Genomic DNA, 26,217 nt, shown 5'->3' on the forward strand with positions numbered 1-26,217 from the left:
TGAGATGCTCTGCCTCATACTTGTTTTGACAGCATGTCATTCATAAACACATTTTAGACAGTCCTGATGTTAAAAGAGCTATGCAGAATCTGTGTTCTGCTCTCTCTGCCTGGAAAGCTGTGATTCCAAAGCTGCCGTGTGTTGCTTCCTGATCTGACATCGGGAAGTGTTGCGGCTTGGCATTGGGGTGGAAACCCCTTAGGGAATCTTTGAGAGGGAATTGATATAATGAGTTTGTGTACATTGTGTTAACACATTTCTGTGTGTGTGTGTATTTGTGCGTGCGTGTGTGTGTGCGCATGCGTGTGTGTGTGTGTGTGCATTTGGCTTTGTCTGTGTGTGTTTGGTTGTATGTGGCTACACTGGGTTGGACTGGGTCTGGCTCTTTGGATGTGTGTCTGTGCCTGCCCGTCTGTCCCCCTCCTCCCCTCTAACCCCTCCCTAGCTCCAGGAGGCCAAGCAGATGGAGAGGGAGAGGCCCCGGCAGCACTCCCCAGTCACCCAGCAACAGGAACAGGAACCGGACTCACCCCAGCTCCAGCAGCACACCTACCCCCCAGCCAAGGGCGTTCCTCGGGAGGCCAACGGCCCCACCACCCCCTCTACACCCACACCCACCTCCACCCCCACCACTCCTACCCCAATCCTGGCCCCTCAGGGCAGAACAGCTGGGCCCGGGGATCCCCAGAAGGGCCAGGGGGCCACGGAGGAGGAGCAGGGGATGGTGTATGAGAGCCCGGACCCAGATAACGGCTCTGAGTTCAGCACAACAGAGAACCATCAGACAGAGGCAGCCGCAGCACAGAGTGAGTCTCACCTTAGAGCGAGCAGACAGACAGGGACACACTGTGTCACACACACTCAGACTAACAAATATAGGCACTCATGTTCAAGGTCATACAGACAGACTTTCACTGTCGCTCAATACCTTGCAGTATGTTTGAGGATAGACATTTCCAGGGGTATAGTGCTAGACTAGTATCTGTGGTGCTTTAGACAGTAACAAAGCCTCAACCTGGACATGTTTGTGTACTCAATATTGGTAGAACTCTGGGACAAAATATTTTGTCTGTGTTAAATAAGCATTTGATGAGATGGCTTTCTCTTTAGGCAGTAATGCACTAGTTTACAGAAAACCATTTCTGACAGCCCATAAGTGCTTTCATTAGTGACTGAATGAGAGAAGGGATTGAAAAGAGATTGAGAGGTTGGCACCAAGAGTGAGAAGAGATGCATCCAAATATTCAATAATCATTTTGTTAGCAAATTACTCAATGCTTTCAACACGAACACACACACACACACACACACATGCACAATTTATTCAGTGAAGATGTGATAGCTGTTACCAGTGACTACTGTTTATCTTGTCAACATTGACAGTTACAGTATCAAAGGCTAATGCTCAGCCTCACTCAGAGAAAACACTTTCTTTACTGTTTCCCATCTTAACATTTAAAGTGTATTGAGGTTCTTTTAAATGGATTTTGACAAAGTTTTACTTGTGTTGTGTTCAAGGTGCCGCTCAGCGTGACCAAGAGACAGCAGTAGAGGAGGAGGAGCCTAACTATGAGGAGAAAGCCCAGGAGATCGTCCAGAGCATCCTACAGGAAGTCGTCAACACCATCGTTGGAGGTAACTCTATGGATCTGAAATCAGATTTGTGTCTGCGGTCAGTTAAGTCAACAATGGAGTTTTACCGGTACATGGAATTCTGATACAAAATAATTTTAGAATGAGAATTTGCTTAAGTCTGGAGATAGTTTAGGTGTTACTGTGTGTTTACTTGTTTGCCCTAACTAGAAAGAGAGAGAGTTGTGTGTCTCAGTGCTATTTTGACCCTTTGCATACTAAACCACTCCAAAGGGCACTGCCTGAACCCTGCCCATCTGTGTTCAGATGCCAAGGAGCCCGCTGGCGAGACTGAGCAGCCCACAGAGATCACGGAACCCGCTGAGATCATCACCAAGGTAACGGAGGTCACAGAGGTGGCAGAAGATGAGGGGGCGCTGGGCAGCGACAGCGAGAACGTCCATGCCAACGGAATCCCCGGCACTCCCATCTCTGCCAGCTTCACCCCGTCGCTGCCCGACGACAGGCTGTCTGTCTGCTCCAATGATACACAGGTGAGAGGGATTGACCTGACTGTAACCATGGCAACACACTTCGCTCTACAAAGTGGGTTTGTGCTAGCCTGGGTGTCTGTTTCTGTTTCAACAGAAAAATACAACGGTTTAAATACCCAGTCCGATAACTTTTATATATGTTTATCCGTTTGTAAAAAGGAAAATGGAAGTATTTGGTAACATGAGGAATTAAAGAGGTGAGGGCTATTCAATCCCTCTGCTACTGCAGTCATAAAGGAAAAGATAAAGGCGGATACCTCGTCAGTTGACCAACTGAATGCATTCAACTGAAGTGTGTCTTCCGCATTTAACCCAACCCCTCTGAATCAGAGTGTCTGTCTTCTAGTCTGCTGGGGTTGATTCCTACATGATTCATAGATTATCTCCTCTCAGTTCCTCAGGTTATTATAGCTAAGGTTGAGCACTGTAATTATCTACACTCTTTGAAAAATGTGGCTATCTAGAACCTAAAAGGGTTCTTCGGCTGTCCCCATAGGAGAACCCTTTGAAGAACAGTTTTTGGTTCCAGGTAGAACCCTTTTGTTTCCAGGTAGAACCCTTTTGGGTTCATTGTAGAACTCTTTCCACAGAGGGTTCTACATGGAACTCAAAAGGGTTCTACCTGGAACCAAAAAGGGTTCTATCTGGAACCAAAAAGGGTTCTCCTATGGGGTCAGCCGAAGAACCCTTTTGGAACCCTTTTTCTAAGAGTGTACAATTACAGGTTGAACAGATACATTAATAGGAATAATTTATTTCACACTCTTTTTGTCAAGTGGGGAAATCATTTTAGAGGATAATTGACTCTTGATAATGGACTTTCGATGAAAGGTTTTTGATATAGACCATCTGTTTGTGTTTCTGCGTTAGGAGTCGGGGGCGACCACAGGCCCAGTACCAGGTGCTAAGTTCTCCCATATTCTCCAGAAGGATGCCTTCCTAGTGTTTAGATCTCTCTGCAAGCTGTCCATGAAGCCTCTGTCAGATGGTCCCCCAGACCCAAAGTAAGTTGAGTTCTTGTATCGGGACACTTATTATGGCTTTGTTTTAGAGAATTGAATAGAGGAACAGTAGCTATATTACCCTAGTAAGTAGGCTATTACAGGTTTATTTATGGAGTGTGTTCCTTAGTCGAATCATGTCTTGTGGAGGGTAGCCTAGTTATTAGTGGGGAGTGTTGTGATAGTTGGTTGGCGTGTGTGTTTGGATGAAGCATCACTCAGCTGATTATTGGTTCTGGATCACTTCCTGTGCTCCCTGTTTTTTCTCCCTGTATGGAACAGGAAATGACAAGGGAAAAAATATCTAATTAGATTTTGCCTTGATCCAATACGAGGGAGATTACATTTTGGTGTTCTTCTGTATGCATTTTCCAGCCCGTTACAGCCAAAGAGGCATCTGATTTGCTGGATCTGATAGCAGTTTTTACATAACAGGATTTCCTCAATCTGGTTTCTGTATGGTAACTCAATTCTGACTGGCTGTCTCCCGTCTCCATCATTCTCCCAATGGCCCATGTGGCCTAACACTCTATCCGCATTGGCTAGTGAGAGTTCTGGCCCAGTGTTCCTGTAGTGTTGTCAGGATTCTAAGAACACAAGAGAGATGTTCCGTCTTCTAGACAATGGTGGAATGGAACCCTGTTTATCACAGGCCTTTGTCAGGGGTGACAGGGAGGAAGGCGGTGCCACCAGAGGAAGGGCTGTGTGCAGTGTCTGTAAGACAGAAAGCCTTTTCACCAACAGAGAGATTTACTCCATGACTGGCCCTGGTGATACCCGGACGACACACAGGAAACCTGCTTTATCTGGATATCAGCTGTATAACTTACAACAGATGCTTTGAACAAGTATTTTTAGGGATTACAAAGGCTAAATCAGTATTGAATCCTGCTGTTGTAATTCGTTAATAAAGAATTCAAGTTTGGTGTATTAGCTTGTTTTTTTGTTACCTAAATTAGCTTTAAGGAAGCACACATGGACAATCCTCAACAGTCAAATGGTTTCATTTTCATGGCATGCTCAGTTCAACCCACTGACTATGAACACCACACACACACATATGATTTATGTTTTGCATATATAAATACATTTCAAACATTCAAAACATGCCCTCTGTAATTTGTCTTGTTGTTCATGGCTCAGGTATGTTTTGTTCCATTTGATTTTCTATGGTTCAAATTGTTGATTTGTTATTGTACTGAAAATGTACCCTGCCTACCTTCTCCGGGCCAAGCTGAAATGATAAAGTTGTGTAAGGTTTCCCCTGCGCTGCATGTGCCTGAGAGAATCAGGAGATACAGTGCATTCGGAAAGTATTCAGACCCCTTGACTTTTTCCACATTTTGTTACGTTACAGCCTTATTCTACAATGGATTAAATTGGTTTTTTTTCTTCATCAATCTACACACAACACCCCATAGTGACAAAGCAAAAACAGGTTCTTAGAAATGTTAGAATAAGGCTGTAAATAAGGTAATTTTTTTTTCTATTTTTAATACATTTGAAAACATTTCTAAAAACCTGTTTTCGCTTTGTCATTACGGGGTATTGTGTGTAGATTGATGAGGATTTTTATTTATTTAATACATTTTAGAATAAGGCTGTAACGTAACAATGTGGAAAAAATCAAGGGGTCTGAATACTTTCCGAATGCACTGTATTTCTGTATGCTACATTAATATGTCTGTCTGTGGAGGAGGGCTGGGGAACATTTACAGATAGGAAGCCAGTCACTGCAAATAAGACGACAACAAAATACATATTTTGGGTTCCTACTTCTCCATCATACAGCTGTTCAGAAATACGGGTTGGACTAATTGAAGGGGGAAATGGACAATATAATTATATAACTATAATGATCTATTAAGGAAATATGCCCTCTCTACACTGTAACATATGGTGTTTGTATGAAATGTGCAGATCTATTCTTTAAAATATTATTGGAAAAAGAAAAGGAGCTCTAGCACATCTAGCTAGGTCAGGCTCTTAGTATAGAGAAGGACATTAGGTGGACATCCCCAGATCCCCTGACTGCCACCAAACCATTAGTATCCTCAGTCAGTTGTGGGTCAACCAGGAAGTGGTGCTAATAACTTATGAATCAGATGGTGTCTCACAGTGTACCTGTTATTGATGCATCTCTGTCAGGGGAGGGCTGGCCATCTGGCATTTCGGCCTAATGGGCCTGTATAACTAGTTTTTTTGTTGTTGCACAAAATGATAATTATCTGGCTAGTAATGGAATCCTCAAGGGGAAAAATGGGCCGGTGTAGGGGGCTCAAGGAAGAAAATGGGCCGGTGTGTTAGAAATGCCTGGGCCATTTTTGGTCCCAGTCCACCCCTGATCTCTGTCTTCCTCCCCCCATAATGAATACATTATCAGGAGACACTTTATGTGCATATTAAGCTGATTGATGGCATATGGTATAAATCAAGGTAACGTTCAGCAGGCACAACGTTTTGGAACGTTCAGATATAAATATGCTGGAACAAACATGCATCTCTGACATGTAGAATAAGGAGTCATGTGGGCTCTATTCATGGCATTTCTATCTGCAATGTTCGAGATTGGCTACTGAACATATAAAGAATACTTAGTCCTGTTGCACTTGAATGTTAGAAGTCTGAATCAATGCCTCTTTCTGTCTCCTGCCAGGTCCCACGAACTGCGCTCCAAAGTGTTATCCCTCCAGCTGCTCCTATCCATCCTGCAGAACGCTGGGCCCATCTTCAAGACCAATGAGATGTTCATCAATGCCATCAAGCAGTACCTGTGTGTGGCACTGTCCAAAAACGGTGTCTCCTCCATCCCAAAGGTCTTCGAGCTCTCGCTCTCCATCTTCCTCACCCTCCTCTCCCACTTCAAAACCCACCTCAAGATGCAGATCGAGGTAGCTACCTACATTTTGGTTGTTCCTCTTTCGCAAAAGATTAAGCTGCTGATTTTGTTTTTTTGTTCCAGAAAGTGGACTGTGCAAACCGAGCTACCTGACCAGCTATTAGTCTCTCTGACCAGCTATTAGTCTCTCTGACCAGCTATTAGTCTCTCTGACCAGCTATTAGTCTCTCTGACCAGCTATTAGTCTCTCTGACCAGCTATTAGTCTCTCTGACCAGCTATTAGTCTCTCTGACCAGCTATTAGTCTCTCTGACCAGCTATTAGTCTCTCTGACCAGCTATTAGTCTCTCTGACCAGCTATTAGTCCAAATAGTATTTCCTTTCCTCCCCAAAGTCACGTAAACCTCATATTCCTCCTCATATTCCTCCTCATATTCCTCCTCATATTCCACCTCATATTCCTCCTCATATTCCTCCTCATATTCCACCTCATATTCCCCTGTGTAGCTCAGTTGGTAGAGCATGGCGCTTGCAACGCCAGGGTTGTGGGTTCGTTTCCCACGGGGGGCCAGTATGTATGCACTCACTAACTGTGAGTCGCTTTGGATAAGAGCGTCTGCTAAATGACTAAAATGTAAATATAATATTCCTCCTCATATTCCTCCTTTCTTGTCCTACTTGAAAACCAATCAACATGCAGGTCGAGACACTGGTCTGTTCTGTCGCTGAATAGCTGTCCTATCCCCATATGCCAATCGCTCCTGTTCCCTCTCCCAATGTTGTAAACCTCTCATCTCTCAATACAGCAGGCACCTGACACAGGTGATTCATGGGAGATTACGTTTATCACAGGGCACAGTAATGTAGTTCTGTCTCAGTGTGATTGAGTTTCAGTATTACCTGTTAGCTGTTGCTTCTGATTTGTAGTCCACTTCCACAGTGGTCTGGTTGTAATATTTCCTCAGGCTGAAGTTGATGACTTAATCTGCCCGTGACTGTTTGTGGCCATGAAGGAAATAATAGTATTTTCTGGAGACAGATGTTGGTTGAGATGTTCTGATTTCATAGTTGAGCGGTCAGCCTGCAGTGAGATGTATGTGTTTATGGCTTTGTTACAGTGGGTCATTCTGTTTATGAAGATTCATTAAGCTTTTCTCATCTCAACCTCTTTGTTTGCCTCAACTTTAACTGTCACGGTTTGTTTCGCTGCGCAGGTGTTCTTCAAGGAGATTTTCCTGTACATTCTGGAGACATCCACAAGCTCCTACGACCATAAATGGATGGTCATACAGACCCTCACCAGAATATGTGCAGGCGAGTGTGTGGTGTCAATTTGAAATGTTATCTGCGGTACAGCGCATCAACGTCAATTACAAGTCAAGTACCAACTGTCCCTCATCTCTCCTCCCTCAGATGCCCAGGGTGTGGTGGATATCTATGTGAATTATGATTGTGACTTGAATGCTGCTAATATCTTTGAGAGGCTGGTGAATGACCTCTCAAAGATTGCACAGGGCCGGGCAGGCCACGAGCTCGGCACAACACCACTCCAGGTAAGACTGACCAATGACTATACAAAAGTGTATTTCTTTGTTTATTTGCTCTAAAGTTGATGTAACATTTCTCTGTTCCCACCAGGAGTTGACCCTGAGGAAGAAAGGCCTGGAGTGTCTGGTGTCCATCCTGAAGTGTATGGTAGAGTGGAGTAAGGACCAGTATGTCAACCCCAACTCCCAGACCAGCCTTGGTAAGAGACTGACCAAACTACAGTTACCCTGAGGCTGATGGGGACTGGTGTACCACTGGGTTTGATTTAGATCCTGAGGAAAATGGTTTAGCCATTCTTCAAGTACACCGTTCTGCCTGCTCCTTTGTGGTTACCAGAATGATGAAAGGGTTTAGATGCACAGTTGGAGTCCAGCACTCCAGTACATGGAGTGTATTTGATATATTCCACTTACATCTCTCTGGCATCCCACATCCTACAGCTTCAGTTCTCCATATTAGCAATGGTGGAACCCTAGAGTGTGTATTTACCATATTTATAGTGGCAGATGCATGGGGGCATATTGTGCATATCTACCTTTTCCTGTAGAATGGTAAAACTATGAGCATAGGGGAGACGGCCAAGCTATGCCAAGGCTTTACTATCAGTCAAACCTGCCTGAGGCTGCCGTTCATCACTGGGGTTAACTGGGGTTAGATGGAAGAGTGGTATTCATCAATACAGCTATAGCATATTCCCTGAGACAGAAGACTAACGATTAGCATTCAACAGTAGCCTACAGATTGTACAGACCCTGAGAGGGAAGGTTAATTCAATACTGTACCCTGAGAGAGAAGGCTAGCGTTCATCATTACGGCTAGCACAGACCCTGAGAAAGAGAGCGATGGCTAGCATCCATCAGTGTGGCTAGCCCAGTCAGACCCTGACAGGACATGCTCTCCCTCAGCAGCACTGAAAGGCTAATATAATAAGGGCAGGCTAATACACCAGGGCAGGGCAGGCTAACTCAATACCCTGAACCGGTTGATGATGAAACGCCCTGGTGCGACAGACGGACAAGACCCTCTGTCAGTGCTCCTGGATAAGACCCTTGGCTTGCTTCAGAATGAGCTGAGGGGAATCATTCCTTTTAGATCCTTTAACCAAGTAGGAAAGGAGGGCTCTAACGAAGGGAGGGAAAGAGGGCTTTAACAAAGGGAGGGAAAGAGGGCTTTAACGAAGGCAGGGAAGGAGGCAGGGAAGTAGAGGCTCTGAGAGGAGTGCCAGATATCCCTACATATCCCCCTAGAGAGGATCCACAAGGCTAGCCTCAGGCTACCTTCTGGCACTCAGAGAGCTAATTCTACCAAGGCACGGAAGGCAGCTGAACCCATAAACAGCGCTACTGCTACAGGGGCTAGGGTTAGTCACCATGCCAAAGTACAGCCAACTCATTTAGTGACCATGCTGAAGTAGACAGTATGACTCGGTATTGGCTGCTGTGACTAGTCTCCTACGCTTTTAGGTTACTTCAAACAAAGGATGTTTTTCTGAGTCAGTGAAAGTGCATCCTAATTATGCAATTTTCCATGTAGATACTGTAGCTCAGCTAATGCATTGTGTTTCTGAAAACATGTTTTTACATAATTACATAGATAATACCTCTCCACTCTCCACTTTCTCTTAATTACGGTCTTTCCCTCTTTGTTCTCTGGTTGGCTGACTTCACAGGAAGAGCAGGTAATGGTAGAAAGATGTTGAGTGTTTGGTAGATTAGAGGGTGGAGGGGGCTACGGTGGCTGTGAGTAGTACTGTGTGTTATTTACACGCCTTATCTACCTTTTATTTGCATAATCTCATGTTACTTGCCTTCGAATGCTGTAGATTCTGGATAGATTTTGAGTTTTTAAAGCCAGCTCTGTGTACAATATTTGAAAAAGCTACAGTTGGTTATACTGTACGTTGTGATTAGAACTAGTAAACGTTAAAGAGAGCTTTGCTACCCTGGCTGTGCCACCCTCCTCCCTCTATCCTGGCTGTGCCACCCTCCTCCCTCTACCCTGTGCTCTGCTCTATGAAGCTGTTGAGTGGAGGAAGCACACTGCCAGCTCACATTACCCTGGTGTCCTGAATGTTTTAGAGAGTTTCCGATGGGTAATAAGATCCCTTACCAACGTCCAATGTCTCTTACAGCCAGACAACCACCATGGACCTGATTCACCCACAGAACAGTAGCATCAGACCTGCCTACTCTGTCCTGTCCCCTCAGGCTACACACAACACTACCTCCATGTTACAGTTACTGCACACTGCCTTATCTGCAGCCTACCTGGTTTATTAGATAACTGACCTTTTTTATTGTCTGTAATGTGTGTGTGTGTGTGTGTGTGTGTGTGTGTGTGTGTGTGTGTGTGTGTGTGTGTGTGTGTGTGTGTGTGTGTGTGTGTACAGATGTAGGCTCTTAAATTGACCACCCTGTTGCAGGAGAACTTTGCAGGAAATGTCAAACTTGTAGTGTATTTGAGGTTTTAAAAGGCTTCTGAAGTTTGTAATTTCCACTTTCAGACTTAATTTTAATCCACAAATTAATTCCCATTTCCTGTTGCTGCATGATTATTTTCCTGCTGTAGCAAACTGGCTCAAATTAAGATTCTACGTGTGTGTGTACACAGCAGACAATATACCACCAGACAAGGCCTCAGGTTCATCATGTTGTCTTTCTCTCAGCAGTGCAGACTCCCTCCCACTATTACTGAAGTCCCCAGAGACCTGGATCTAGAAACTCTAGGCTGAACACCCCTACTGGCTAAAAACAAGATTAGATATATGTTTCGATTGAAAACGTTCAGTGTTGCCTTGCCTGGCTGTGCTGGATTGCTGTTTGCGTTGGAGTCCTAACACCAACTACAGTTTTTGCTCATCTCTCTCAGACCATTGATTGTTCAATGTTCTTCTCCATCCCCAGGTCAGGAGAAACCCTCGGAGCAGGAGACCAATGAGACGAAGGCCCCAGAGACCATCAACCGCTACGGAAGCATCAACTCCCTGGACTCCACGGCCTCGTCGGGCATCGGGAGCTACAGCACACAGATGTCAGGGACAGACAACCCTGAGCAGTTTGAGGTTCTCAAACAACAGAAGGAGATCATCGAGCAGGGCATCGACCTGTAAGCCAGACTAGTGCAGCTTATACTGTATACCTGAATATATTCACCTTATCCTGTATACACAGCTGAATATATTCACCTTATCCTGTATAGACAGCTTAATATATTCACCTTAACCTGTACAGACAGCTGAATATATTCACCTTATCTTGTATACACAGCTGAAAATATTCACCTTATCTTGTATACACAGCTGAATATATTCACCTTGTCCTGTATAGACAGCTGAATATATTCACCTTATCCTGTATATACAGCTGAATATATTCACCTTATCCTGTATACACAGCTGAATATATTCACCTTATCCTGTATGGACAGCTTAATATATTCACCTTAACCTGTACAGACAGCTGAATATATTCACCTTATCTTGTATACACAGCTGAAAATATTCACCTTATCTTGTATACACAGCTGAATATATTCACCTTGTCCTGTATAGACAGCTGAATATATTCACCTTATCCTGTATGGACAGCTTAATATACATTTACATTTACATTTTAGTTATTTAGCAGACACTCTTATCCAGAGCGACTTACAGTTAGTGAGTGCATACATTTTCATACTGACCCCCCGTGGGAATCGAACCCACAACCCTGGCGTTGCAAGCGCCATGCTCTTCACCTTATTCTGTATAGACAGCTGAATATATTCACCTTATCCTCTATAGACACCTGAATATTTTCACCCTATCCTGTATGGACAGCTTAATATATTCACCTTATCCTGTATAGACAGCTTAATATATTCACCTTATCCTGTATGGACAGCTTAATATATTCACCTTATCCTGTACAGACAGCTGAATATATTCACCTTATCCTGTACAGACAGCTGAATATATTCACCTTATCCTGTATAGACAGCTGAATATATTCACCTTATCCTGTATACACAGCTGAATATATTCACCTTATCCTGTATACACAGCTGAATATATTCACCTTATCCTGTATAGACAGCTGAATATATTCACCTTATCCTGTATAGACAGCTGAATATATTCACCTTATCCTGTATAGACTGCTGAATATATTCACCTTATCCTGTATAGACAGCTGAATATATTCACCTTATCCTGTATAGACCACTGAATATATTCACCTTATCCTGTATACACAGGTGAATATATTCACTTTATCTTGTATACACAGCTGAATATATTCACCTTATCCTGTATAGACAGCTGAATATATTCACACCCAGGGGTGCACAACTCCTTCTAGTGAGGGAAGTTGTCCTGTTTGTTGTCACAGTTTTAATTTCTCCCTGGCACTTAATTTATCAATTAATGCCATTGATTAAATTGCCAATTATGAATTAGTAAATTAGGACAAAATATACATGAAACACTATGGCTCTGGAGGGCAACTTCCTTCTCCACCTTAGTAAGCATAGCACTGTCTCTGTTCTCTGCTCCGTGGTCAGGTTCAACAAAAAACCAAAGAGGGGCGTCCAGTACCTCCAGGAGCAAGGCATGCTGGGAACCACCCCGGAGGACCTCGCTCAGTTCCTGCACCAGGAGGAGAGGCTGGACTCGGTAAAGAACCTTTTTAAATCTGTTTACCCAATCTACTTCAGTTAACTGCATTTCATTTGACTTGTGTGGATCCAAATACCCACTCTACCTCATTCAGCTATGTGCTCTCTGAAACTTTTACCTTTGAACCTGTGCCTTGTGATTAAGTAGAGTAGAGTGGTTGTTGCGAATGTAACAGCTAATAGGGGATCTGGGTGGTAAATACACAAATACCCATTCTAGCTCATTAAACTCTAAGTTTACACAGTTATCTCTCTCATCCGGCCTCCACACAGCTGCAGGCCCAGAGCAGAACACATCCATCACATAGAAACACCAAGGCACTTAGCTCCTAATGCTGAACCGCCAGCATTATCCTCCCACTCCAAGATTATTCCTGCGTCCTCCACCGAGTGCACATCAATTAGTATTTTAACGAGTGAAGCACTCTCCCGATTGATTGGCTGGCCTCGAGGGGGGTTCCGTGAGGTGATAATCGGCATTAAAGAGCGTTCATAACATCTGCTTTGGAACAAGAGGCCCTCAAACAGCGAGCCAGAGAGACTAGTCTTACAGCGCTGGGAGAGAACAGAGTCCTTTCCTCTCAGTTGGCTGTGTCTCTGAAGGAAAGGAGATGCTTGTTAGGACAATATGTGTTAATTGGCTTCCAATGAAGAGCACATGCATTATAGTCAAGCAAATATAACACTCAATATCTATTGATTGAACTCAACATCATTCTCTCTATCTCTTCCCCTTCTCTCTCTCTCTCTCTTATCATTCTCTCTCTCTCACTTCCTACCTCTCAGACTCAGGTGGGCGAGTTCCTGGGGGACAATGATCGCTTCAATAAAGAGGTCATGTATGCCTACGTGGACCAGATGGACTTCCAAGGCAAGGACTTTGTCTACGCTCTCAGAACGTTCCTCGAGGGCTTCCGTCTCCCGGGAGAGGCTCAGAAGATCGACAGGCTCATGGAGAAATTCGCTGCTAGATACCTAGAATGCAACCAGGGGTGAGTGTGGAGTGGTGTGGACTACCCTGGGCATTGTGGATTCGTAGACTTAGAAGAAGACTTCATATGTGATATCAAGCACATTCAAGGACATTGAATGGCAGGATTCAGATTGCTCTCTATTATGAATTCAGTGCATTCACTGAATATCTGTGTTGTCTAGCACAAATGCATCAATGCTTTATTCAGCTCCATTCTGTTTATCCTCTTCTCTCTCTTTCTCTCCTTCCTCTCTCCTCTCTCTCTCTCTCTCTCTCTCTCTCTCTCTTCAGGCAAACCGAGTTTGCGAGTGCAGACACTGCGTACGTCCTTGCCTACTCAATCATTATGTTGACAACAGACCTTCATAGTCCGCAGGTAAGACCGCAGCCGGAGCCAGTTTCTGGGAAGATGAACTGACAAAAACAATCACCTCAGCTGCGTTTAGAAGACATGTATCCATGGCAGACACACAGGGAACGCAATGCTAGTTATTGCAGACAGATAAACAGACAAATAGGCAGGCACAGAGTAGACAGACAGACAGAGTAGACAGACAGACAGACAGACAGACAGACAGACAGACAGACAGACAGACAGACAGACAGACAGACAGACAGACAGACAGACAGACAGACAGGCAGGCAGGCAGGCAGGCAGGCAGGCAGGCAGGCAGGCAGGCAGACAGACAGACAGACAGACAGACAGGCAGACAGAAAGACAGACAGACAGATAAACAAACAAATAGGCCGGCGCAGAGAGACAGACAGACAGGCATTCAGGCAGACAGACAGGCAGACAGGGTATGGTTATGGTAATACATCTCATATTTTACTTTTCAAAGGTGAAGAACAAGATGACTAAAGAGCAATACATCAAGATGAACAGAGGGATCAACGACAGCAAGGATCTACCGGAGGAATATCTGTCGGCCATCTACGACGAGATCGCAGGGAAGAAGATCGCTATGAAGGAGACCAAGGAAATTACTCTCAAATCCAACAAGCACAGTGCGTATCTCTGTCCCTCTGTGTCTGCCAGCACAAAATGTCATTACAGACTGAAATTGAGCGTGTCAAAGATGATTTTGTTCAGACGTCAAGACATGAAATGCCTATTTTGAGGTGTAATGGATCTTTCTCAAGTTATCAGCTTTAGATTTAACCGACGAGAGTCATTTTATATGATATCTTTGTGGAGATCATAGAATTCTTATCACAATCAAAGAGATATAAAGGGGATTAAGATATAGTTTGATTAGATTGTATTACTGATCGGTGGAAAAGTTTGAGATAGTGTCTGTTGTTCAATGGGGAAAGTTTCTGAGTGTATTATTTCCAGTTAGTGATGTTTATCATCTTCACGTGTTTGTGCAAGTGGCTTCCTCTCGTCTCCTCTATGATATGCACTGATCTGAAAATATAGGCAAAAGCTATATGGAGGAAGCATTTAATCTGATCCTGGATCAGGTGTAGCCAGTAAGAAGCAGAGACTGTTTGTTGATGTTTTGCCTTTACCTCTGTTCCTGGATCAGGTGTGGCCAGTGAGAAGCAGAGGCGGCTGCTGTATAACGTAGAGATGGAGCAGATGGCTAAGACAGCCAAGGCCCTGATGGAGGCTGTCAGCCACGTCCAGGCTCCCTTCACCAGCGCCACACACCTGGAGCATGTCAGACCCATGTTCAAGCTGGCCTGGACCCCGTTCCTAGCAGCCTTCAGTGTGGGCCTCCAGGACTGTGATGACACTGAGGTGGCTTTTCTCTGTCTGGAGGGAATACGCTTTGCCATCCGGATAGCCTGCATCTTTACCATACAGGTAATCTAGCTAGCACGCTAACATTGTATGTGTTCAAATGGTGTGTTTCCCAAACATTATTGTAATGTATTTATTACGTTTATTTGGCAGGGACAATGTACCACAGCACATACGTCCCAGAGTAGCTGACAGCTAATTTCCATCTGCAGTCCCCGGCAGCTGAACATATAAACATGACGACATTATGTACAAACAGACATTTAAACCCATTGATCTGGACATACAGTCACTTTACAACACAGAAATCAACACATTTCACATACGTCATATAAACAACATTGCTGTGGGACCTGATAATATTTGTAAAGCACCTATTCAAATGATTAAAATTACACATAGCCCAGTTATTACACCTATTTAGATTATACGTGTGTGTCTTAGTGTGTCTCGGCATGATCTAAAACCTTATGGAGAGAGTAATGCAGTACTGTCTCTCTCTCTCTCTCTCTCACACACACACACACAGCTGGAACGGGATGCGTATGTGCAGGCCCTGGCGCGGTTCACCCTGCTCACAGCCAGCTCTGGCATCACTGAGATGAAGCAGAAGAACATCGACACCATCAAGACCCTCATCACCGTCGCCCACACAGACGGAAACTACCTGGGCAACTCCTGGCACGAGGTCTGAACCCGCTGCCCACATTTCATCTCATTTTTCAGTCTAGTAATCATATTAGCTGCTATAGTATCACTGTCAGTATTGCTGTTCTAAGCTATATTGCATAATTTTGTCTCCATTTTGATTATTTTGATATGGAATCTATGTGATAAATATGTTTCTCTGTCAACTAATTAAGAGTGATGAATAGATATATAAATATATCTGTGAAAATGAATGAATAACTAAGGGAATGTATGGGTGCCTATGTCCCCCACCACCCTACAGTCGTGGTCAAAGGTTTTGAGAATGACACAAGCATTGGTCTTCACAAAGTTTGCTGCTTCAGTGTTTTTAGATATTTTTGTCAGATGTTACTATGGTATACTGAAGTATAATTACAAGCATTCCATAACTGTCAAAGGCTTTTATTGACAATTACATTAAGTTTATGCAAAGAGTCAATATTTGCAGTGTTGACCCTTCTTTTTCAAAACCTCTGCAATCCGCCCTGGCATGCTGTCAATTAACTTCTGGGCCACATCCTGACTGATGGCAGCCCATTCTTGCATAATCAATGCTTGGAGTTTGTCAGAATTTGTGGGGTTTTGTTTGTCCACCGCCTCTTGAGGATTGACTACAAGTTCTCAATGGGATTAAGGTCTGGGGAGTTTCCTGGCCATGGACCCAAAATGTCGATGTTTTGTTCCCCGAGCCACTTAGTTATCACTTTTGCCTTATGGCAAGGTGCTCCATCATGCTGGAAAAGGCATTGTTTGTCACCAAACTGTTCTTGGATGGTTGGGAGAAGTTGCTCTCGGAGGATGTGTTGCCATTCTTTATTCATGGATGTGTTCTTAGGCAAAATTGTGAGTGAGCCCACTCCCTTGGCTGAGAAGCAACCCCACACATGAATGGTCTCAGGATGCTTTACTGTTGGCATGACACAGGACTGATGGTAGCGCTCACCTTGTCTTCTCCGGACAAGCTTTTTTCCGGATGCCCCAAACAATTGGAAAGGGGATTCATCAGAGAAAATGACTTTACCCCAGTCCTCATCAGTCCAATCCCTGTACCTTTTGCAGAATATCAGTCTGTCCCTGATCTTTTTCCTGGAGAAAAATGGCTTCCTTGCTGCCCTTCTTGACACCATCCTCCAAAAGTCTTCGCCTCACTGTGCGTGCAGATGCACTCACACCTGCCTGCTGCCATTCCTGAGCAAGCTCTGCACTGGTGGTGCCCCGATCCCGCAGCTGAATCAACTTTAGGAGACGGTCCTGGCGCTTGCTGGACTTTCTTGGGCGCCCTGAAGCCTTCTTCACAACAATTGAACCTCTCTCCTTGAAGTTCTTGATGATCCGATAAATGGTTGATTTAGGCGCAATCTTACTAGCAGCAATATCCTTGCCTGTGAAGCCCTTTTTGTGCAAAGCAATGATGACGGCACGTGTTTCCTTGCAAGTAATCATGGTTAACAGAGGAAGAACAATGATTTCAAGCACCACCCTCCTTTTAAAGCTTCCAGTCTGTTATTCTAACTCAATCAGCATGACAGAGTGATCTCCAGCCTTGTCCTCGTCAACACTCTCACCTGTGTTAACGAGAGAATCACTGACATGATGTCAGCTGGTCCTTTTGTGGCAGGGCTGAAATGCAGTGGAAATGTTTTTTGGGGATTAAGTTCATTTTCATGGCAAAGAGGGACTTTGCAATTAATTGGAATTCATCTGATCACTCTTCATAACATTCTGGAGTATATGCAAATTGCCATCATAAAAACTGAGGCAGCAGACTTTGTGAAAATTAATATTTGTGTCATTCTCAAAACTTTTGACCACAACTGTACAGATAATGAAGTGTATCAGTCAGTTGGAGCTGGCCCAGCTGATCGGGACGGGGGTGAAGGCCAGGTACATCTCAGGGACGGTTCGGGGGAAAGAGGGCTTCATCACCAGCACCAAGGAGCAGAGCAACGACGAATACCTGGGCCTGGGTCAGTGCTTATCCCTTTAACGCATGTTTTGGTTATAAACTGGTGAAATAAATGGTAGTTAACAAGCAGGTGATGTGCTTGACTCAATAACATGCTTGGTAACATGCTTGACTCTGGAGATGCTTGGTAACATGCTTGACTCTGGAGATGCTTGGTAACATGCTTGACTCTGGAGATGCTTGGTAACATGCTTGACTCTGGAGATGCTTGGTAACATGCTTGACTCTGGAGATGCTTGGTAACATGCTTGACTCTGGAGATGCTTGGTAACATGCTTGACTCTGGAGATGCTTGGTAACATGCTTGACTCTGGAGATGCTTGGTAACATGCTTGACTCTGGAGATGCTTGGTAACATGCTTGACTCTGGAGATGCTTGGTAACATGCTTGACTCTGGAGATGCTTGGTAACATGCTTGACTCTGGAGATGCTTGGTAACATGCTTGGTAATATGCTTGACTCTGGAGATGCTTGGTAATATGCTTGACTCTGGAGATGCTTGGTAATATGCTTGACTCTGGAGATGCTTGGTAATATGCTTGACTCTGGAGATGCTTGGTAACATGCTTGACTCTGGAGATGCTTGGTAACATGCTTGACTCTGGAGATGCTTGGTAATATGCTTGACTCTGGAGATGCTTGGTAATATGCTTGACTCTGGAGATGCTTGGTAATATGCTTGACTCTGGAGATGCTTGGTAACATGCTTGACTCTGGAGATGCTTGGGAATATGCTTGATGCTGGAGATGTGACTGACTGTCCTGTGGTCCACAGCAGGTGGGACAGTAGACCGGAAGCAGATCCTCAGTATCCAGGAGTCCATAGGAGAAACCAGCTCCCAGAGTGTGGTGGTGGCTGTGGACAGGTAGTGTACTGTAGTGGTCTCTTATAGATCCTGCTGTATTACCATTGACTGGTTTGGAGTCTTAACTCTGCTATTGTTCTATCATTTGAATGAATGTACTGTAAATGTTTTAAACATGATTGATTAAGATTGCACTTAACGAGCTGTATAAGGCCATAAGTAAACAGGAAAACGCTCATCCAGAGGCAGCACTCCTAGTGGCCGGGGACTTTAATGCAGGGAAACTTAAATCCGTTCTACCTAATTTCTACCAGCATGTTAAATGTGCAACCAGAGGAAAAAAAACTCTAGACCACCTTTACTCCACACACAGAGACATACAAAGCTCTACCTCGCCCTCCATTTGGCAAATCTGACCATAACTCTATCCTCCTGATTCCTGCTTATAAGCAAAAACTAATGCAGGAAGCACCAGTGACTCGGATAATAAAAAAGTGGTGACGCAGATGCTAAGCTACAGGACTGTTTTGCTAGCACAGACTGGAACATGTTCCGGGATTCTTCAGATAGTATTGAGGAGTACACCACATCAGTCACTGGCTTCATCAATAAGTGCATTGATGACGTCGTCCCCACAGTGACCGTACGTACATACCCCATCCAGAAGCCATGGATTACAGGCAACATCCGTGCTGAGCTAAAGGGTAGAGCTGCCGCTTTCAAGGAGCGGGACTCTAACCCGGACGCTTATAAGAAATCCCGCTATGCCCTCCGACGAACCATCAAACAGGCAAAGAGTCAATACAGGACTAAGATTGAATCATACTACACCGGCTCTGACGCTCGTCGGATGTGGCAGGGCTTGAAAACTATTACAGACTACAAAGGGAAGCACAGCCGTGAGCTGCCCAGTGACACAAGCCTACCAGACGAGCTAAACCACTTCTATGCTCGCTTCGAGGCAAGCAACACTGAAGCATGCATGAGAGCACCAGCTGTTCTGGATGACTATGTGGTCACGCTCTCCGTAGCTGATGTGAGTAAGACTGTTAAGCAGGTCAACATTCACAAGGCTGCAGGGCCAGACGGATTACCAGGACGTGTACTCCGAGCATGTGCTGACCAACTGGCAAGTATCTTCACTGACATTTTCAACATGTCCCTGACTGAGTCTGTAATACCAACATGTTTCAAGCAGACCACCATAGTCCCCGTGCCCAAGGACACTAAGATAACCTGCCTAAATGACTACCGACCCGTAGCACTGATGTCTGTAGCCACGAAGTGCTTTGAAAGGCTGGTCATGGCTCACATCAACACCATTATCCCACATCAACACCATTATCCCATAAACCCTAGACCCACTCCAATTTGCATACCGCCCCAACAGATCCACAGATGATGCAATCTCTATTGCATTCCACACTGCCCTTTCCCACCTGGACAAGAGGAACACCTTCCTGTAGTGGAACAGGTTGAGAGCTTCAAGTTCCTTGGTGTCCACATCACCAACGAACTATCATGGTCCAAACACACCAAGACAGTCGTGAAGAGGGCACGACAAAGCCTATTCCCCCTCAGGAGACTGAAAAGATTTGGCATGGGTCCTCAGATCCTCAAAAAGTTCTACAGCTGCACCATCGAGAGCATCCTGACTGGTTGCATCACCGCCTGGTATGGCAACTGCTCGGCCTCCGACCTCAAGGCACTACAGAGGGTAGTGCATACGGCCCAGTACATCACTGGGGCCAAGCTTCCTGCCATCCAGGACTTCTATGTCAGGCGTTGTCAGAGGAAGGACCTGAAAATTGTCAAAGACTCCAGGCACCCTAGTCATAGACTGTTCTCTCTGCTACCGCACGGCAAGCGGTACCGGAGCGCCAAGTCTAGGTCCAAAATGCTTCTCAACAGCTTCTACCCCCAAGCCATAAGACTCCTGAACAGCTAATCATGGCTACCCAGACTATTTGCACTGCCCCACCACCCCCACCCCATCTTTTTACGCTGCTGCTACTCTGTTAATTATTTATGCATAGTCACTTTAACTCTACCCACATGTACATATTACCTCAACTACCTCAACTAGCCGGTGCCCCCGCACATTGACTCTGCACCGGTACCCCCCTGTATATAGCCTCCCTACTGTTATTTTATTTAACTTCAGCTCTTTTTTTCTCCACTTTTTTGTTGTTGTTTTATTTTACTTTTTTATAAAAAAAAGAAATGCATTGTTGGTTAAGGGCTGTAAGTAAGCATTTCACAGTGATGTCTACACTTGTTGTATTCGGCGCATGCGGCAAATACAATTTGATTTGATTTGATTCTGTTCTTGCAGAATATTCACAGGTTCTACCAGACTGGATGGTAATGCAATTGGTGAGTGTTCTAAATCGGAACTGAATTCAATGACAGTATCTGATTACATCCTTATCCGATGAGGATGTATTGGCATTGTGCCATGGTGGTCCCGATCGTTGACTAACGCTGGTTTCTCTGTGTTCTCAGTGGACTTTGTGCGCTGGTTGTGTGCTGTGTCTATGGATGAGCTGGCCTCGCCCACACACCCCCGCATGTTCAGCTTGCAGAAGATAGTGGAGATCTCCTACTACAACATGGGACGTATCAGACTGCAGTGGTCCAGGATCTGGGAGGTCATTGGAGACCACTTCAACAAGGTGGACATCATGGGATTTATTTCACTGCTTAAAGCAGGGGTACACAACTCTGGTTGTCAGGGTCTGCTGTTTTTCTTTTCTCTGCATTAATTGATCAATTCATGTTGTTGTTGGCTAGAGCAGTGTTTCCCAACTCCAGTCCTCCAGAACCCCCTAACAGAACACATTTTTATTGTATCCCCGGACAAGCACACCTGATTCAACTTGTCAACTGATCATCAAGCCCTAAATGAGTTGAATGAGGTGTGCTTGTCCAGGGCTACAATGAAAATGTGTACAGTTGGGGGTACTGGAGGGCCAGGGTTGGGCCACTGGGCTTGAGAGTCCACACACCTTAATCAGGTGTTAATCAGTCTTTGTAACATTGCCCTCAGGAACACCTGGCTTAAAAAATCAAATCTAAAGGCTTTAGTATTTCACTGATTTCTGCTCCGTTTCTCGAGTGGAGCATGTCTTATTTAGCAGGGCATGTTTTTGAGTGGGGTCTAGCTTATCAGGGAGGACAGAAGTGTTAAAATAGGCTATTACCCTTACAAAAAAAGATTGCAGTTTTGAAACTGCAGTAAAAGTGCTGTAACTGCAGTCAACTATGGTATTTTGGACGCAGTAATTGCAGTAAATAAAACAGTGTTATTTTGGCATCAGTATTTGCAGCATACTGCAGTTATACTGCACTCTAACTGCAATCTTTTTTCATAAGGGAAATATTAGAGATGGGCGGAGATTGTAAATGTTACAGAGGATGTTCAATGTTAGTGAGTGGGGTAGAGATATTAAACTTCTCTCTGTCTATCTGTTCAGGTTGGATGCAACCCCAATGAGGACGTGGCTATCTTTGCTTTGGATTCTCTCCGGCAGCTGTCCATGAAGTTTCTAGAGAAGGGAGAGCTGGCAAACTTCAGATTCCAGAAGGACTTTCTGAGGCCTTTCGAGCACATCATGAAAAAGAACAGGTAAAGAGGATGTTGCCTTAAACTTTATTCCTGATTTGAATCCTGTGAGTGTGTTTGTGTGTACGTGTGTTAAGCATAATTGCATGAATGTGCTTGTGGTTGTGCTTGCTTGCTTAGGTACGTGCAGGGGCGCAACATTCACTGGGGAAGGGGGGATATTGCATTTTTCTCCTCCCCAGTTTTATCAGTTGTAATGTGATATAAAACCAGCCAACGGTGTGCTTTAGGACCATGTGGCCGCCTCCGAGCGGTCGGGTAGGCTGTTTGGAGTGTTTATCCGACTGGATACATTTATTTATTTATAATTATGTCCCCCCCCACTTCTAAAACCAAAGTTGGGCCCCTGGGTACACGTATGGTGGTATATGTACACACAAGCTGGTTGCCTAGGCGCTTGGCTGTGGTAGTCTGGCCTCACAAGGTCTGTATTGTGTTGTACCTCTGTGGTTCACATTTCAGCACCTATCTCGCTTAGCGCTGCAGTCAGCCAGTCTCCCTGTACTCCCTTATGGAAAAAACACATGAATTTCACATGTGAACACGTGAAGTGTTCCGAATACAACATGTTTGTGATCACGTGAAATGAATGTGATAGCATGTGACATGTAAAGCAACATGTGATAACATGACACTACACATGTGATCACATGTGAAGTGTTCCAAAAACGGGAAATCATGTGATTTGAGCACTAGAATAGCACTCTGGCAAGCTCTGACAGATACAGTTGATTCAAATTGGAGGACTCAATCTGTTTTCATTGACGTGAAGGAGAACTACCAGTCCCAAATCCAACCACTGGCTTACTGTGAGAAGAGTGTTACAGCTCAGAGGAAATGGCAGGGAGCCACGTAAAGCCATGGATGCCCCGCGGTGCTATGTGTTCATTAGACTCAGCCTGTGTGTTTGTATAGTATGTTTGTGAGTGTACTTTTGTGCAGAGGCTGGTCCTCTCTCATTCTTCAAAGCACTGAAAAAATTGGCCAGCTGTTCGCTATGACAACAGTCGCCGTCGGAAACCAGCATGTCACAACATCCGAAAGGGAAGAATGAGACTGCCTGAATAAAGGGCTGTAGCATTGATGATCCTCCTCATAGACCAACTTTCTTTCACATACAGTATAACCCATATGTCCTCCTCCTGCTCCTCCAGATCTCCAACAATCAGGGACATGGTGGTGCGCTGTATAGCCCAGATGGTCAACTCACAGGCGGGAAACATCCGGTCGGGCTGGAAGAACATCTTCTCAGTGTTCCACCTGGCTGCCTCGGACCAGGACGAGAGCATCGTAGAGCTAGCATTCCAGACCACAGGGCACATCTCCAGTGAGTTACTGAGACAAACACACACACACACCTCGGGCTAAGAACTGATCTTTGATATCTGATCTGTATTATCTCTATCTTTTAAGATTTTATTTTCAATATGATGGTTTCAGTATTAGATTAATATTGAATCATCAATTTGAGGTTTAGTTTAGTATTTTTGATGACAGGGCCATGGAATGTAATTCTGATTGACAGATCAGTTAACTTTAGTCATCAGATTTCAATTTGATCCATTTCCTCTGATCTTCTTACATTTTAGTCATTTAGCAGACTCTCTTATCCAGAGCGACTTAGTTTTTTCTTCTCTTCTCTCAGCGAATGTATTTGAGAAGCACTTCCCAGCCACCATAGACTCCTTCCAGGATGCAGTCAAGTGTCTATCTGAGTTCGCCTGCAACGCCTCCTTCCCCGACACCAGCATGGAGGCCATCCGCCTCATCCGACACTGCGCCAAATACGTCTCTGACAGGCCCCAGGTCAGTTACAAACACACCCTGGACTGGGTTTATTACCAGGTCTCATAGTTAAGAGCTGAACCCAAATCAGTCATCGCTGAACATCAAATGGTACTGCCCACAGTTGTTCATGTTAGACCATGACTGGTCCCCAAACATTCATATTTTTCTTGTGACTGGTGCTTACTGCCAGTGCTTTTCCTCAAGGTCTCGTCCCTGTACTCTCCAGCCCCACTGCCTGCTTTCTATTTGTTTGTGTGGGGGTGGATGAGAGGAGGGGGTTAGGTGTGTGTGTGTGTGTGTGTGTGTGGCGCGAGATGAGTGGCCGCATGGGCAGCAGGGCAAATTCAGGGAAAGCTTCCAGTGAACCGTACATACGGCTTAGACCAGGGGTGTCAAACGTACGGCCCGCGGGCCGGATCAGGCCCGCAAACGGGTTTAATCCGGCCCGCGAGATGATTTTAAAAAAATAAAAAAATAAAAAAAAAAATTTATTTTTTTATTAATTTTTATAAAAATGCGCTGCAATTTGTCAATAAAATAAACTGCTGTTCCAATTGCGTCCACTGGATGGCGCAATAGCAATTGTGTTAAGCAAGCAAACTGTTTATACTGGGGCAGAGCAAGTAGGTCAAGCACGTGCAGCCAATGAGCTACTTTGTTTTGCCCGCGATATTTATTACGGCTTCTACTTTTAACATTATGTGCTTTGGCACCCTCATTGCCCCAATATGTCTCTGTCAAAAAAGAGAAAAGTGGACGCAGAGTGCAGAGTGTTCCAAGAAAAATGGTCTTGTGTGTTTGTGTGTTCTTTGTCCTCAGAACTTTCAAATAACTTGAGGTGTTTTATGATTAATAGTTATGTTGTGCTTTTGGACACTGTCCTCAGGCTCCAGCTTTATGTTTATATGTTTTTATGTTGATGTGCTATTGTTTTTAATTGATTTTATTTTATTTGTATATTTAACCTATTCTTGACTCTGTGGTTCTTGCACTTGTTTGGGGAACAGGATTTCATTATTTTTTATCTACATTTCTGCCTGAGAAATGACACCCTGATATAGTTCTGTGATCTGTGAAACAGTTCTGTTAATCACTGAGGCATTGTGTGTTTGTGTGTTCTTTTTCTTTAGAATTTTCAAATAAACTTGACGTGTTTTATGATTAATAGTGATGTTGTGCTTGTACTATTTTGGACACACTGTCCTCAGGCTCCAGCTTTATGTTGTATGTTGATCGTATTAAAACAAAGAAAACAATCTGAAGTTGTTGTTTTTAAGTTATATATACCATGATTTTTCCGGTCCGGCCCACTTGGGAATAGATTTTCCTCCATGTGGCCCCTGAGCTAAAATGAGTTTGACACCCCTGGCTTAGACCGTTAAAATGTTAGTTTGTTGGCGCTTGTCCGTGTATCACACATCAGGACATGGTGGTAAACGATCCTGTTTTCTCTCTGGCAGGCGTTCAAAGACTACACCAGCGATGACATGAATGTAGCCCCAGAGGACCGGGTGTGGGTGAGGGGGTGGTTCCCCATCCTCTTTGAGCTGTCCTGCATCATCAACAGGTGTAAACTGGACGTCAGGACCAGGTGAGAAGAGTTTCAGTCCTGTGCCATCCTAGATGGGAATATTAAGTCTGAACTGATGGTTTGGGTGTACTGTTCAGTAAAAGTGTGTGTGTGTGTCAGGGGTCTGACGGTGATGTTTGAGGTGATGAAGACCTATGGACACACCTTTGAGAAACACTGGTGGCAGGATCTGTTCAGAATCGTCTTCAGGATCTTTGACAACATGAAGCTACCTGAGCAACAAACTGAGGCAAGTTTCCACATCCCAAACACCCATTCACCAAAGACCCAGCTTTATCTCACGTGTAACCAACGCCTATTTCCATATGTACACCATTGGTTCCACAATTTACAGCACCAATCCATGTGTTCAACTAGTATCCAGTACCAACTGCTACAATGACTAGATGATGCCCAGAGGCACTGGTGTAACCGTGGTAACCCTTCTGTGTTGTTTTGGTCTGCCAGAAAGCAGAGTGGATGACGACGACCTGTAACCACGCACTTTACGCCATCTCTGACGTGTTCACGCAGTACTTTGAGTCGCTCAGTGACGTCCTGCTGGATGACATCCTGGCCCAGCTGTACTGGTGTGTTCAGCAAGGTGAGGAATGACAGCCACCTTCAGTCCTAGGCTTATACTGAGTACACCTCAATCCAGTGGAGGCTGCCGAGGGGAGGACGGCTCATAATAATGTCTGGAACGGAGCAAATGGAATGGCATCAAACACCTGGAAACCATGTGTTTTGTGTATTTGATACCATTCCACTGATTCCGCTCCATTCATTACCATGAGCCCGTCCTCCCCAATTAAGGTGCCACCAACCTTCTGTGCCTCAATCCCTCTTATGCATATTTCCTATTTTTTCTTTAAGGAGTG

General features: G+C 44.6%; 1 protein-coding gene across 1 annotated transcript in view; it reads left to right on the forward strand.

The window, feature by feature from the left end:
- The window catches only part of LOC311109101 (brefeldin A-inhibited guanine nucleotide-exchange protein 1-like), a 34,339-nt gene that overhangs the window by 2,309 nt on the left and 5,813 nt on the right, over window positions 1-26,217 (forward strand). The window contains exons 2-26 of the mRNA XM_084151906.1: window positions 446-806; window positions 1,519-1,635; window positions 1,867-2,126; window positions 2,997-3,130; window positions 5,784-6,018; window positions 7,181-7,280; window positions 7,380-7,519; window positions 7,605-7,713; window positions 10,418-10,619; window positions 12,054-12,165; window positions 12,954-13,159; window positions 13,432-13,516; window positions 13,983-14,148; window positions 14,673-14,953; window positions 15,420-15,578; window positions 17,403-17,547; window positions 18,323-18,413; window positions 20,689-20,729; window positions 20,859-21,028; window positions 21,830-21,981; window positions 23,133-23,305; window positions 23,624-23,784; window positions 25,227-25,357; window positions 25,457-25,586; window positions 25,805-25,940. Coding sequence (XP_084008032.1) covers window positions 446-806; window positions 1,519-1,635; window positions 1,867-2,126; window positions 2,997-3,130; window positions 5,784-6,018; window positions 7,181-7,280; window positions 7,380-7,519; window positions 7,605-7,713; window positions 10,418-10,619; window positions 12,054-12,165; window positions 12,954-13,159; window positions 13,432-13,516; window positions 13,983-14,148; window positions 14,673-14,953; window positions 15,420-15,578; window positions 17,403-17,547; window positions 18,323-18,413; window positions 20,689-20,729; window positions 20,859-21,028; window positions 21,830-21,981; window positions 23,133-23,305; window positions 23,624-23,784; window positions 25,227-25,357; window positions 25,457-25,586; window positions 25,805-25,940 — 3,997 coding nt within the window. The remainder of the gene's footprint in view (window positions 1-445; window positions 807-1,518; window positions 1,636-1,866; window positions 2,127-2,996; window positions 3,131-5,783; window positions 6,019-7,180; window positions 7,281-7,379; window positions 7,520-7,604; window positions 7,714-10,417; window positions 10,620-12,053; window positions 12,166-12,953; window positions 13,160-13,431; window positions 13,517-13,982; window positions 14,149-14,672; window positions 14,954-15,419; window positions 15,579-17,402; window positions 17,548-18,322; window positions 18,414-20,688; window positions 20,730-20,858; window positions 21,029-21,829; window positions 21,982-23,132; window positions 23,306-23,623; window positions 23,785-25,226; window positions 25,358-25,456; window positions 25,587-25,804; window positions 25,941-26,217) is intronic.

The sequence above is a fragment of the Coregonus lavaretus genome, assembly GCF_964263955.1.
Source record: "Coregonus lavaretus genome assembly, chromosome: 34".
Lineage (NCBI taxonomy): Eukaryota > Metazoa > Chordata > Actinopteri > Salmoniformes > Salmonidae > Coregonus > Coregonus lavaretus.